This window comes from Amphibalanus amphitrite, unplaced genomic scaffold (genome assembly GCF_019059575.1).
Source record: "Amphibalanus amphitrite isolate SeventyFive unplaced genomic scaffold, NRLGWU_Aamphi_draft 000014F_arrow, whole genome shotgun sequence".
NCBI lineage: Eukaryota > Metazoa > Arthropoda > Thecostraca > Balanomorpha > Balanidae > Amphibalanus > Amphibalanus amphitrite.
The window spans coordinates 1,459,586-1,473,080 of record NW_024881510.1 but is presented as its reverse complement, the minus strand read 5'-3'; the positions used below and the strand labels follow the sequence as shown (position 1 = coordinate 1,473,080).

At 51.2% G+C, this 13,495-nt stretch overlaps 1 protein-coding gene across 1 annotated transcript in view; it reads right to left on the bottom strand.

Moving 5' to 3' along the window:
* Window positions 1–81: 81 nt before the first annotated feature.
* LOC122384625 (unconventional myosin-XVIIIa-like) overlaps window positions 82–13,495 on the bottom strand; it is a 43,604-nt gene continuing 30,190 nt past the window's right edge. The window contains exons 6-16 of the mRNA XM_043372226.1: window positions 7,235–7,341; window positions 6,917–7,019; window positions 6,430–6,711; window positions 5,944–6,153; window positions 5,386–5,553; window positions 4,686–4,808; window positions 2,210–2,392; window positions 1,892–2,035; window positions 1,425–1,654; window positions 807–1,182; window positions 82–580 (exon numbers count right to left, since the gene is read on the bottom strand). Coding sequence (XP_043228161.1) covers window positions 407–580; window positions 807–1,182; window positions 1,425–1,654; window positions 1,892–2,035; window positions 2,210–2,392; window positions 4,686–4,808; window positions 5,386–5,553; window positions 5,944–6,153; window positions 6,430–6,711; window positions 6,917–7,019; window positions 7,235–7,341 — 2,100 coding nt within the window. The 3' untranslated portion in view covers window positions 82–406. The remainder of the gene's footprint in view (window positions 581–806; window positions 1,183–1,424; window positions 1,655–1,891; window positions 2,036–2,209; window positions 2,393–4,685; window positions 4,809–5,385; window positions 5,554–5,943; window positions 6,154–6,429; window positions 6,712–6,916; window positions 7,020–7,234; window positions 7,342–13,495) is intronic.

Below are 13,495 nucleotides of genomic sequence, written 5' to 3'. Positions count from 1 at the left end.
GAGGGAAGTGGTGTCCCGTTCAAAGAAAAAACATTATTTTTCCGATACTTTCCGCTAACAGTCAAACGGCCGAGGCCGCTGTTGGTATCGTATATTATGCGTGTTGTATAAAAGTACATACCTACAGAAGTCTGGTGATGAAGAACCAGCGTCACCGGCTCACCACAACCTAAAGCTCGCTATGACGTACTTTTTCAGTGGCTTAGCAAGTCATTAAACCCCCTTTAAAAGTACTTAGTTATATTGCCAGCACAAATTATTTGACGCTCCCTCGTTCTACCTGATTGACAAAAGCACGAATGACATGAACTGCGTAATGGTCTGTTCACGCTATCTTTGGTAAATGTCATTGCTCCCTTCCACTCTTTTCCCTCCCCTCTCCTCCCTCCTCTCTCCCTCTGGCCGCCTAAGTCTCCGCTCGCCAGACGCCCGGCCCGTGTCGGTCGTCCTCTCCGATCAGACCACCCGTGCGCCGGTGGTCGGCTCCAGCTCCGTCCCGCGTGGGCACCTGGTCGGCACGCGGCGCCTGGCAGCCGGCGTCGGCGCACAGCCTTCGGGAGAGATCGGCTCGGGTCTCCGGCTGCGGGGACAGACGGGGAGATACCGTCAGTTGGACGGGAGAACTATAATAGAACATACATCTGCCACACAGGTAACGAGAAATGTCTTGACACAAATATGCAAAGGCTTGACATCGGAATGGTCCATTATAAAGTAAATTACCCCCATCCTATGCTCCAGAGATTCCATGGATTACTGTTGGTGTGATCTCACATCTTTCACGGCTGATACGTATACTCGCTCACCTGGGGCATCATGCACCTGGCATAGCTGGTACCCTCCATCTGCTTGTTCGTTGGTGGCTGAACTTCGTTATGGTCCCGGTTGAAGGACTGGGGGCCCTCGTGGTCGCGGAAGGATGGAGGGCCTTGGTTTTGACTCCGGAGGAACGACGGAGGGCCCTCGTTGCTCCTTGTGAAGAACTGAACTCCTTCAAAGTCTCGTGTAAAGGACTGAGGACCTCCCCTGTGCTCGCGGCACCGGTGTCCGCCGCAGCCACCCGGCAGCGTGGTTGGGTGTGGCCGCCGGTCATCGAACGCCAGCGGATAGAGCTCGGCTGCTGTGACCGGTAGTGAGCCCGACGCCCGGCCGAGCAGCGCCGACAGCTGGTCCGACAGGTGCCTGAAACATGGCGTCGCCGACACCAGAGGTCTACGGTCATCGACAAATACGACGTCGAGTTATGGAAGGAAAGGGGCTGAATGATTGGTTCCATCAGATATTCGAAAAGCTCCTAGATGGCGATGCATGCTGAAATTTGAGATGCAAGTTGTATGAGAGATCCAACATCAAATAACGTTTGGATAACAGACAAGACCATCGACAGAAGATAATAGTGAGCTGCGGACGTCACTGCTGGTCACCTGTTCTCCGTCTGCAGGGCGGCGATGGTGTCGGCCTGCTGGTCGACCCGTCTCGTCAGCCGGCCGTTCTCTGCGCGCCATTCGGTTACCCAGCCGGACACCAGCTCCACGATGAGGTCGGCCTGCGCGTGCACGTGCTCCTGACCGGCCAGCGTCTCTGCCAGCTGGGCGCGCGTCTCGGCGAGCTGGGCCTGAAGGCGGCCGGACGGGTCGGCTGCCGGCTGCTCGGTCTGAGATACATGGACACATGGAGTCAACAGCTGCCGTCCGACACTGCAGCTCATGCGGAAATCACATACGACGCTGAGTCGTGCACAAAAATCCACGGTTTTAACATCGAAATAGTTTGTAGGATACTGTCATGTTTTTCCATCGAGGATCGAACCTCGTCCTTTGGCTGAGCTGGCCGGGCCTATTCGAGGCAGGAGCTCGCCTGTTGAAGGACCGGGCCGCCGTCTGTGACCCACCTGTGGGCTGTGCCGGTCCCTCTGCTCGGGTGGGTCGCTAGTGAAGGGAGCTGTGTTCCCTCGCTGCTCCGTACTGCTGCGCTGAGTCGCCCCTGACCCGTCACCGCCACCAGAGGCGGCCAGGTCAGAACGCAGGTCACGAATCTGTTGATGCGATACCAAATATTAGTGACTCTCTTTGATCGAACAGTCGGAAGTTTGTTACGTTGTCCATTGATGACTTGATACTGGACCGTATTCGGCATAACTCAAGCTTGAACTGACCAAGAAAATCAGAACGGCTGCATCAGGACGGTAACCATTTCGATGCCGATTTACCATGGAGTGCTGGTGTTGTTTTTCCATGATCAGTCTGTCTATCTGCGAGCCGAGCTCCGTCAGTCTCCGAGACTCTGCGTTCCGCTGCCAGGGTTTACTGGGAGACTGACGACTGACTGTCTGCTGCTGTGGCTGGTTATGGGATGTCAGCGGCTGGCGGCGGGCGTCACGGCCCGGCGGGCTCTGAAAATATAAATAAACTAAGAAAGACAGTCGGGAAACAGACGGTAAATGTTCCTCTCTCTCTCTCTCTCTCTCTCTCTCTCTCTCTCTCTCTCTCTCTCTCTCTCTCTCTCTCTCTCTCTCTCTCTCTCTCTCTCTCTCTCTCTCTCTCTCTCTCTCTCTCTCTCTCTCTCTCTCGCTCTCGCTCTCGCTCTCGCTCTCGCTCTCGCTCTCGCTCTCGCTCTCGCTCTCGCTCTCGCTCTCGCTCTCGCTCTCGCTCTCGCTCTCGCTCTCGCTCTCGCTCTCGCTCTCGCTCTCGCTCTCGCTCTCGCTCTCGCTCTCGCTCTCGCTCTCGCTCTCGCTCTCGCTCTCGCTCTCGCTCTCGCTCTCGCTCTCGCTCTCGCTCTCGCTCTCGCTCTCTCTCTCTCTCTCTCTCTCTCTCTCTCTCTCTCTCTCTCTCTCTCTCTCTCTCTCTCTCTCTCTCTCTCTCGCGCCTACCTTACCTCTCCAGTAGGCAGTATGCACGACAGACGTCGCTCAGCTGTGCTAGATGTGGTCAGAACGCTAGCCGGTACAGGCAACACACCGGGTCGATAACAGCTGATGAGAGTTTAGAAGGCAGCAGCACACGCAGGAAAAGAGAGGGATAAACCCTTACCGTTCGACAGTAGAGACGGCACCACCAGCCAGCTATTCCGGTACGGACGGACGGCTGTGCTGTACTCTAGCGCTGAGTTTGTGTCAGAGCCCGCGCTCAAACTAACACATGGTTGAAGTCGGCGGACTGCGCAGGTAACGACCACAGCTGACTGTCACAAGTGGCAGTCACAGCCCACAGGTGCCGCCAGCACTGAATGACGCCACGACCATCGCCGCTCACCGTGGGTAACGCTCGCTGTATAGCGGCCACCGCAGCGTGTAGCCAGCATTGGATAAGATTAGACGAGTTTGGCATCACTGTGCCGGTATCCAGCGCTGATCACGGACCTAAATGGGATGGGAGAGGGGAATGACCTGGCGATAAACAGCTGGGACATTCGGAAGCTAGTCAGTAACACTAATGTGCGTGGTCCGTTTAATGGTCATTTGAAGGTGACGCAATAATAAAACTACAACAAAACTACAATACAAATTGCATGTGGGGAGAAGACCTTCAAATGGTGCGTTCGCTGAGAAGTTCGAAGAAGTTTTTTTCTACTTCTAAGTAACGTTTGGTGAAATACCCGTCGCAACACCCATGTCAAAACCGAAACGTTACCTAGTGCACAATTCAAATGGTTAGGCATGCGATCGAAAATTTCTACTCATGCGGATGTTTAGTAACTTAGTTCACACCACTCCGGCAATCTCAATGATGCAACACGCTGGAGAGGGGACAGGTACGTTTATTGTGATCCAGTCACAAACATGACACATGTAGACGCTTTGGCACCGTTTTTGGCACCGACGTTCATCGTAACAATTGTAGAACACAAACAAACAACACACAGCATCTCTCTCTCTCTCTCTCTCTCTCTCTCTCTCTCTCTCTCTCTCTCTCTCTCTCTCTCTCTCTCTCTCTCTCTCTCTCTCTCTCTCTCTCTCGCTCTCGCTCTCGCTCTCGCTCTCGCTCTCGCTCTCGCTCTCGCTCTCGCTCTCGCTCTCGCGTTCTCATGCGTACACATACCCCAAGACACCAATAACTGTTAACTCATAAGTGCGTTGACTGCACGAAAACAAATTCCACGAGTGCAATAAATTATGCTAGCACCAGTAAAATAACATCACATTCGTATCGATCACACGTATGCATCCAACGCCCAAAGGCGTTGATTCAGCTTTACCGAACGTCTCTTAAAACGGTTATCTACTCATGACATAGGTGACCGCTTACCAGCGGCAATAAATCCTCACTGGCCATACAACATCGCTGCCTGCTAGCTGTACTATGTAGGAGTCGACTATGCCGTGCCACGCTTGAACAAGTGTCTCAAAGGTAAATAAATGACTTGGCTCGCCTATATGCGCCCCTTGTTGGCACACGGTAGGGCGCTGAACACCAGAGCAGTCGGCGGTCGCCCGGTGGCACAACAACGGAATATCAGCGGTCAAACATCGGCCTTCCAGCGGTAAAACAGCGGTCATTCTCAGTCGTCTCCCAGCGGCCGCGCCGCCTCCGGGTACCGTTCGTCAGAGAGCGTCGAGCCGGTTAGTGGAGTGCCACGCAGCAGGCGCAGTCAGACACGCACCGAGAGCAGACAGTCGCGGGAAGAGAACTACGACAGTCGCGGGAAGAGAACTGCGACAGCTAGACGTCTCGCACGTCGCGTCTCACCGCGCTGCCCAGCAGGCCGCCGAAGAAGGACGAGCCGGCGGCCGGCTGCAGCTGCTCCAGCTGCTGCTTGGACTCGAGCAGCGCCTCCCGCAGCGAGCTGATGGTGGTCCACTGCTGGCCGATCTGACGGCGAGACACGGATACAGGGATATCAGACCGGAACAGCGGGGCATCGGACGAGTGACCGGGATACTAGATGGGCTACCAGACGGACACCGGGATATCAGACGGGATATCAGACGGACACCGGGATATCAGAGGGACACCGAGACATAAGAGGGACGCCGGGATACCATAAGAATACCGGGATATCGGATGGATATCGGCATATTGGACGGACTCCGGGACATTGGACGGATACCGAGATCTCATACGGACACCGGGACATAAGAGGGACGCCGGGATATCAGAAGAATACCGAGATATCGGATGGATACTGGCATATTGGACGGACTCCGGGACATTGGACGGATACCGAGATATCATACGGACACGGAGATATCGGGCGGGATGGCGAGAACCAAGACATTCTGAATGAGAGGATGCAATTCATTCCTCGAATAAATGAAGCCTAAAGAACCGATATTACTTTAAGTTTGAGCAGTATCAGCCGTTTGTATATTCATACCCTAGATGAAAATAGTTAAATGAGTACAGTTTGTGCATCTGATCTAGGCTGCCTGTCAGCGAGGCCGGTTACCTGGACGTCTTTTTCCACGCAGCTGGCGGTGAGCTGTTTGCCGCTGGTCTCTGAGGCCAGCAGCCGCTCCTGCAGATCTGTGATCTGCGCCATCTGCTGGTCGGCCTCGGACTCGAGTCGGCGTGATACGGCGCTGGCTTCCTCAGCCCGCAGCTGCAGCTCACGTACCTGAAGACACAACGCCGCTGAACAGTCCGCGTTCTTACAACACCACGGACAGGGGACACGGAGGCGAGGCGAGCTCGACTAACTGTACGGCATAGAACGATAAAAAGGACTGCAGTCACTTCACTGGCACAAGAGCTCATTGCAAGTAGGGCACTTGGCTTGGCGACTTAGCGTTTAGATTTGAGGCGCTGGCCCTGAATTCATTTTCATTGGAACTAAGATTTTCACATTAAATTTGGGTGTTGGCCACCTGTCAGGATGGTATCTGGCTCTCGTATGCCATGTGTCTGGACTCTGGACAGTGTCTGGTTCTCGTGTGTCGTGTGTTCGGACAGTATCTAATTCTCGTATGTCCTGTGTTTATTTTCTAGCTCTCCCACGCCGGCCCACCTGGTTGGCGAGTATCTGGTTCTGCTGGGTGAGCGCTGCCCGCTCGCCTTCTGCCCCGGCGAGTCGCTCGCCAGTCGCGCTCAGCTCCTGTCGCGTGGTCTCCAGTTTGCCCTCCAGCCGCGCCAGCGTCTCGTCCTTGAGCGCCACCTCGTTCCGGGCGCTGGCCAGGTGCGCCTGCAGATCACTGATCAGCTGGTCCCGCTCCTCCAGCTGGTGACAGACGGGCGCGTAAACAGATCGGTATACACGTCAACAGCCAGCGACAACAGCGGCGCGTTCTTACAGCAACACTCAAACTGGGTGCTGACAGCAATTACTGATTACCATCTCCAACATTTTGAAGGCTAAAATGTTGAAAACATCGCTCAAAATGACCTACAAATTGACAATCTGCGGCCCCATATTATTGCAGTTTGGTATTTAAGCACTGTTGTAGATTGAGATCGACATTGTTGGAAGTTTAGCGAAGTTGAACTGGCTACTGACCTGGTCCTGGAGCCGGCGACTGGCCGCCGAATTGATCGGCTGTCGGTTGACGGTCGGAGGAGGGGGAGATGGCGGTACCTCCACAACAGCGGCCGGCGTGCTGCTCAGCCGCTCGCCCTCGGCACGCTCGGCCGTCACCTCCTTCGCCTCTGTCACCTGGTTCTCCATCGCCTCCATCAGCGTGACCTTGACGCGGGCGAGCTCGGCGAGCGCCTCGTTGCGCTGGTCGACCAGGTCACGGCAGTGTTTCCGCAACCGGTGGACTTCGGCAGGCGCCTCCTGCTGCAGATAAAACGCAAAGACGTCAGCGGTCTGCTGAGCTTACCGGCTCTCGCCAGGCCCAATTGAAATCAGACGCAGTTGTAGGCCATTCACCAGCGAACCTCCCCCTTTTGGGCAAATTTACCAGTGCCCCTTTATAACATGTAAATTAATGAGAGGGCTCAGGACGAGCTCCGAACTGTATGCCCTCCCCGCAGTATCTCACCTGGTGCCTGCCAGCGGCGGGCGGGTGAACCCCCAGCGTGGCCCTGAGTCGGCCGACCTCCGACCGGAGCCTGGCCACCTCCGCTTGGCTCTCCTCAAGTTCACTATGGGTAGATGGACAGGTGAGGTCTATAGCTCATTGCCGAAAGAAATGAAATCAGGCATCCAGTTCACTACAGATACCACTACAGGCGTTTTCCCAACTCATGTTCATGAACACAAACATCCAGAGTGGTTCTCCAAATTTAAAGCCATTTATGAATATGCGCTTAAAATGTGCCAGTGTACTGTTCTTTGCTTCGAACGCGTAAATACATACCACTTTCGGATATCCAGTACTTCCTGGAGGTCGTCTTTGTCATGCAGCGCCTGCTCTAGGTCAGCCTTTAGCCTCTCTAGGTGTCCGGAAACTTCGGCACGATTTGCCTGAAACAACATAGAACCAAAGTCAGGAACATGGGTACAGTCTTGATTCTGCAGCGGAACTGTGGAGAGCCCCGAGACGGGTGAACACTGTATGTCCTTACCAGCAGGTTGAAATCAATAACTGCTGATGGCATAACGTCCACCTCCAACCACGCGAACATGTCGGTTACGACGCTCATGAATACCAGTCCGGTGTAGCTGATTTGTACGAGTTATAATCAGATCTATCAGACCTAATTCAGACCTCATTGAGACCTCATTCAAACCTCATTCACCACAATCGAACCTCAATCAGACCACAACCAGACGTAAATGAGACCTCATTCATCACCAGCAGATATTCACAAATCACAGTACTAGGCACACACCCAAGTGCACGCTCGCTTCTCCGTAAGGTCATCAGCCGGACATGGGAGGGATGAGGGTACGGCTGTTCGACACGGCCCGACCCAATCGCCACGGCGCTAACTCGCGGTCAGTCACTTTCGGAAACCGGCCAACCACGTGCGCACGGGCCAGTGACCCCTCCATGTGGGTACGAGTCTGCGGTGCCTCCTCTGAGTCTGAGTCATCCATCTCTGACAGCCAGTGCGTGTCGGTGGGTACTGGCGGCCTCTCCAGATACGGTCGGCAAGACGCCGTGTTTACGGCCATCGCCTCTAGCGACAGACACGGGGCTGATTCCGGAAACGTCAGGAGGAACGCTGGGAGAGACCGGCCAAGAAAGAAGTTAATCGTGGGCAGGATTAACGACCACTTGAGTTAGATCTTGTAGTCGTATATCCTGATAAAGTAATAAAGATGTTATAGCTAAGCGTACCTATGCGTAAACCAGGAACTACAGTCAGAGACGGCCCAGCGGCCAGCTCGGGAAGTAAAAAGGAGGGTACCTACCGCCTGAGCCTAAGGAGAGGGAGCAGCTGCTGATGATCGGGTGTTCATTTCTCTTCATGTGCTGTCATATAAGTTACGTTCAAAATCGGATCTTGAGAGTCTCCGTGACCGTCAGCGCCTCAAATAAGCCATGATATTGGCCGCTTGACCAGACTTATTGAGCTCCTGTGTGGTCAAAGCTGACAAGAAATTCCTACATGGCATTTACAAGGCAATGTGATTGGAATCTCCGGAAGCTGGACATAGACATTAAACTTTTGTAAGAGAAGCTGCGATAAAAACGATCAACTCACGTCAATGAAGTTTCACTTTGGCAATAATCAATGCTACTTTTCTGCTAGCCACAGTATGAACAAAACTCCATGACGATCCTGGGCGCTGTCGTGCGACGTACCGGTCGGAGCACTAGCGGCGTAAGGACGGCGACTGCGACTGGCTGCTGCGCCAGTGCCGTATCAGTCCGAGCACTGCGCGGGTCCCACTGGCGGCCAGCCCGGACCCGGCACGGCCCGAGCGCCTCAGTGTTTAGATAACAGCCGTACCTTCGACTCTCAGTGTAAAGGCCAGCGGACTGCGCCTGTTTTTCACCGCTACCACCTAGAAATGAAGCTATAACCGTCCTCAAGTACTTCACACAAAGTTTATGAATTGATTCGCGACGCTGCATAGTTTAAAGGGCAGGTCTGACATACATACATGCAAAAAAGCGGTGACGCGTAGCACAACCGTTTTGAATGCACCTCATCCCAACTTGTTGCGCACTATATTGGTACGAATCTTGCTACACGTCCCAGGTAGTAACCGTATGGGTCACAAACCACACGGGTGATCCGACACACATGATACGTTTTCTGCACAGTTGAAGCTAAAGGCTGATGGTATACCTAATATAGTGTCCCAACCCCCTCCCGTGTAGTAATTTCGCTCGGTAGCGCTGTGTTCTCTCCGACTCACCGTTTACCGGGGCTGACGCCCGCTCAGGACTCAGCACGAACGGCACCCTCTACCTCCACACACTGATCTCCATTCATCACATGATCCCAATCAGCAGAGTGGTCATTGACAGTACCGAGGACGCTATATCATATCAACGGTGCAAAGTCCGATAGCTCTGCCACGATCGATTGATTACGTCAGGGGGCTCGAGAGCTAGGGAAAATATGGGATCACTGAGTACCAACACCTCCTGAACCCCTTCAGACCGGTCTGAGATCCGGTGTGAGATCTTTCCAGATTAGTAAAGGGCAACAAGAAGCCGCTGTGGGCCCTCCTCGAGCGACCTTCTCGCACGTAAATAGGGCCTCTCACCCAGGAATCATTTTGAGGGCCTTTCAGGATATTGCGGCCCCTGACAGGTGGACCTCTGCGAACTGAGCTAGGCCCTCAAATAATTTTAGAGGGACCTCTAGCACCTGGTTTGAGGTTTCGGCTGACAATAAAAGTGTTGCAGAGACGTGACATTTTTTTAGCCGTGCATCGGGCTTAGCACATGGTGTCATAGATCATTGATCTGACCTGACCTAACAATAAACATGCCCCTGGTGCCAAAAGATACGGCTCCCAACGAAAAAGAGTACCGTCAGGGCCAGGGGATGGAGCATCACTCGGGAAGGAGACGGTTAAGCTCCCTGTCACGTCCGGCTGCTGACATTTGTCCTGAATTACCTGTCGAACCCAATATTACTTGTCATCTTGTCGAACCCAAGGCCATATATCGTGTCGAACCGGTCTGCAGTGGGCTGACCAAGTGACTGCGACGCTAGCTAAAATACTACCGCTAGATGGCACTAGGAATCAGCGCCTGAATCTAGACTGTACCGCAGCGCTTAAAATATTTTCCTACAACCCCGCCATGAGGTTAAAACATATGACCGTGGGTTAAAGGCTATACAGAACATAAAGAGTGAGCTCAGAGGGTTTCTTACGTGTTCCCGCGGCATGTTTTCTTTATCACAACAATGCAGAATGAATAATTATGAACCTGCAGATTTAAAATAGCTTGCCTTGATTAAAATCCAAAACGGTTCGCATCGTTAGGGCACACAGGATATATCCAATTGCACTAAAGAATTGCACTACACCTCAAGCTACACCTTCGCTATACCCGTATATAGGGCCTTGGCTATACCCTTGGCTACACCCCTTTATGCTTTATGCGTCACTGTATTTTGTGTCACCTCAATCAAGCGTCGACCAATGGCACGCGACCTTTGTACTTCCATTCTTCCAGTTGCAGAGCTCTACCATGTGAGGGCAATCGTGAATGGAACCAGGCTGGCTGAGCGGTTACTGCTAGGAAGGGGTTATTGGGACCCCTTCCTTATTGGATCCAATCCCTTATTGGGATTGGGCAGTAACCGCTCAGCCAGTGACAAGTCAGTGGCAAGTGAGCCAGTAATGTGGTAACCAGTGGCAAATGAGCCAGCCGGTAAAGAATGTCAGCCTGCGGCAGCTGGCGACGTCCATCAGGTGCAATTAGTGCCAGCGGTCCTCAGAATCCCGTCCGAACGACGGCTTTTCATGTAAGTTTGCCTCCTTGGGGGATGCCAGCTCTCCCTACTGTGTCATGGGTCCAGTATTTAGCTGTTGCGGGTTCAGTCTGTTAGTCCAGAATTGGAGGATCAAAAGCATGCGATAGCATGCTTTTGCATCCGGAAATTCCCATTGGTGGGTCGCTGAAAAAAGTTCGGCTGAACCTGTTTGTCAGTGAGTGAGTATGTGAGTATGTGAGCGAGTTTGTCCAAGCTTTTTATGTCCGTGAAGTTGGCGACGTCGCCAGCGACTTTTCCAGCGACGAGCACCGATTTTAGCCAAAACCTCGTCCAAGGTCAATTGGACCATGAGGATCACGAAAATCGAACCCATTCACCCCTAAACCTTGACCTTCAAGGTCAAATTCAAGGTCAAAGGACGGGGAACTGAAAAAGTGCCACTAGATATTGTCCGATCTTCAAAATTTTGGCACCAAAATGTAGCACGTGCAAAGTTCTACCCGCACATCGAAAACCATTTTCATCAAGGTCAAACTTCAAGGTCAAATTCAAGGTCAAAGGACGGGGAACTGAAAAAGTGCCACTAAATATTGTCCGATTTTCAAAATTTTGGCACCAAAATGTAGCGCGTGCAAAGTTCTAGCCGCACATCGAAAACCATTTTCATCAAGGTCAAACTTCAAGGACAAATTCAAGGTCAAAGGACGGGGAACTGAAAAAGTGCCACTAAATATTGTCCAATTTTCAAAATTTTGGCACCAAAATGTAGCGCGTGCAAAGTTCTAGCCGCACATCGAAAACCATTTTCATCAAGGTCAAACTTCAAGGTCAAATTCAAGGTCAAAGGACAGGGAACTGAAAAAGTGCCACTAAATATTGTCCGATATTCAAAATTTTGGCACCAAAATGTAGCGCGTGCAAAGTTCTAGCCGCACATCGAAAACCATTTTCATCAAGGTCAAACTTCAAGGTCAAATTAAAGGTCAAATGACGGGGACCTGAAAAAGTGCCACTAGATATTGTCCGATTTTCAAAATTTTGGCACCAAAATGTAGCACGTGCAAAGTTCTAGCCGCACATCGAAAACCATTTTCATCAAAGTCAAACTTCAAGGTCAAATTCAAGGTCAAAGGACGGGGAACTGAAAAAGTGCCACTAAATATTGTCCGATTTTCAAAATTTTGGCACCAAAATGTAGCGCGTGCAAAGTTCTAGCCGCACATCGAAAACCATTTTCATCAAGGTCAAACTTCAAGGTCAAATTCAAGGTCAAAGGACGGGGAACTGAAAAAGTGCCACTAAATATTGTCCGATCTTCAAAATTTTGGCACCAAAATGTAGCTCGTGCAAAGTTCTAGCCGCACATCGAAAACTATTTTCATCAAGGTCAAACTTCAAGGTCAAATTCAAGGTCAAAGGAGGGGGAACTGAAAAAGTGCCACTAAATATTGTCCGATCTTCAAAATTTTGGCACCAAAATGTAGCGCGTGCAAAGTTCTAGCCGCACATCGAAAACCATTTTCATCAAGGTCAAATTTCAAGGTCAAATTCAAGGTCAAAGGACGGGGAACTGAAAAAGTGCCACTAAATATTGTCCAATCTTCAAAATTTTGGCACCAAAATGTAGCGCGTGCAAAGTTCGAGCCGCACATCGAAAACCATTTTCATCAAGGTCAAACTTCAAGGTCAAATTCAAGGTCAAAGAACGGGGAACTTTAAAAATGCTACGTCACCAGCGACTTTTCCAGCGACGAGCACCGATTTTAGCCAAAACCTCGTTCAAGGTCAATTGGACCATGAGGATCACGAACATCGAACCCATTCACCCCTAAACCTTGACCTTCAAGGTCAAATTCAAGGTCAAAGGACGGGGAACTGAAAAAGTGCCACTAAATATTGTCCGATTTTCAAAATTTTGGCACCAAAATGTAGCGCGTGCAAAGTTCTAGCCGCACATCGAAAACCATTTTCATCAAGGTCAAACTTCAAGGTCAAATTCAAGGTCAAAGGACGGGGAACTGAAAAAGTGCCACTAAATATTGTCCAATTTTCAAAATTTTGGCATCAAAATGTAGCGCGTGCAAAGTTCTAGCCGCACATCGAAAACCATTTTCATCAAGGTCAAACTTCAAGGTCAAATTCAAGGTCAAAGGACGGGGAACTGAAAAAGTGCCACTAAATATTGTCCGATTTTCAAAATTTTGGCACCAAAATGTAGCGCGTGCAAAGTTCTAGCCGCACATTAAAAACCATTTTCATCAAGGTCAAACTTCAAGGTCAAATTCAAGGTCAAAGGACGGGGAACTGAAAAAGTGCCACTAGATATTGTCCGATCTTCAAAATTTTGGCACCAAAATGTAGCGCGTGCAAAGTTCTAGCCGCACATCGAAAACCATTTTCATCAAGGTCAAACTTCAAGGTCAAATTCAAGGTCAAAGGACGGGGAACTGAAAAAGTGCCACTAAATATTGTCCGATTTTCAAAATTTTGGCACCAAAATGTAGCGCGTGCAAAGTTCTAGCCGCACATCGAAAACCATTTTCATCAAGGTCAAACTTCAAGGTCAAATTCAAGGTCAAAGGACGGGGAACTGAAAAAGTGCCACTAGATATTGTCCGATTTTCAAAATTTTGGCACCAAAATGTAGCGCGTGCAAAGTTCTAGCCGCACATCGAAAACCATTTTCATCAAGGTCAAACTTCAAGGTCAAATTCAAGGTCAAAGGACGGGGAACTGAAAAAGTGCCACTAGATATTGTCCGATCTTCA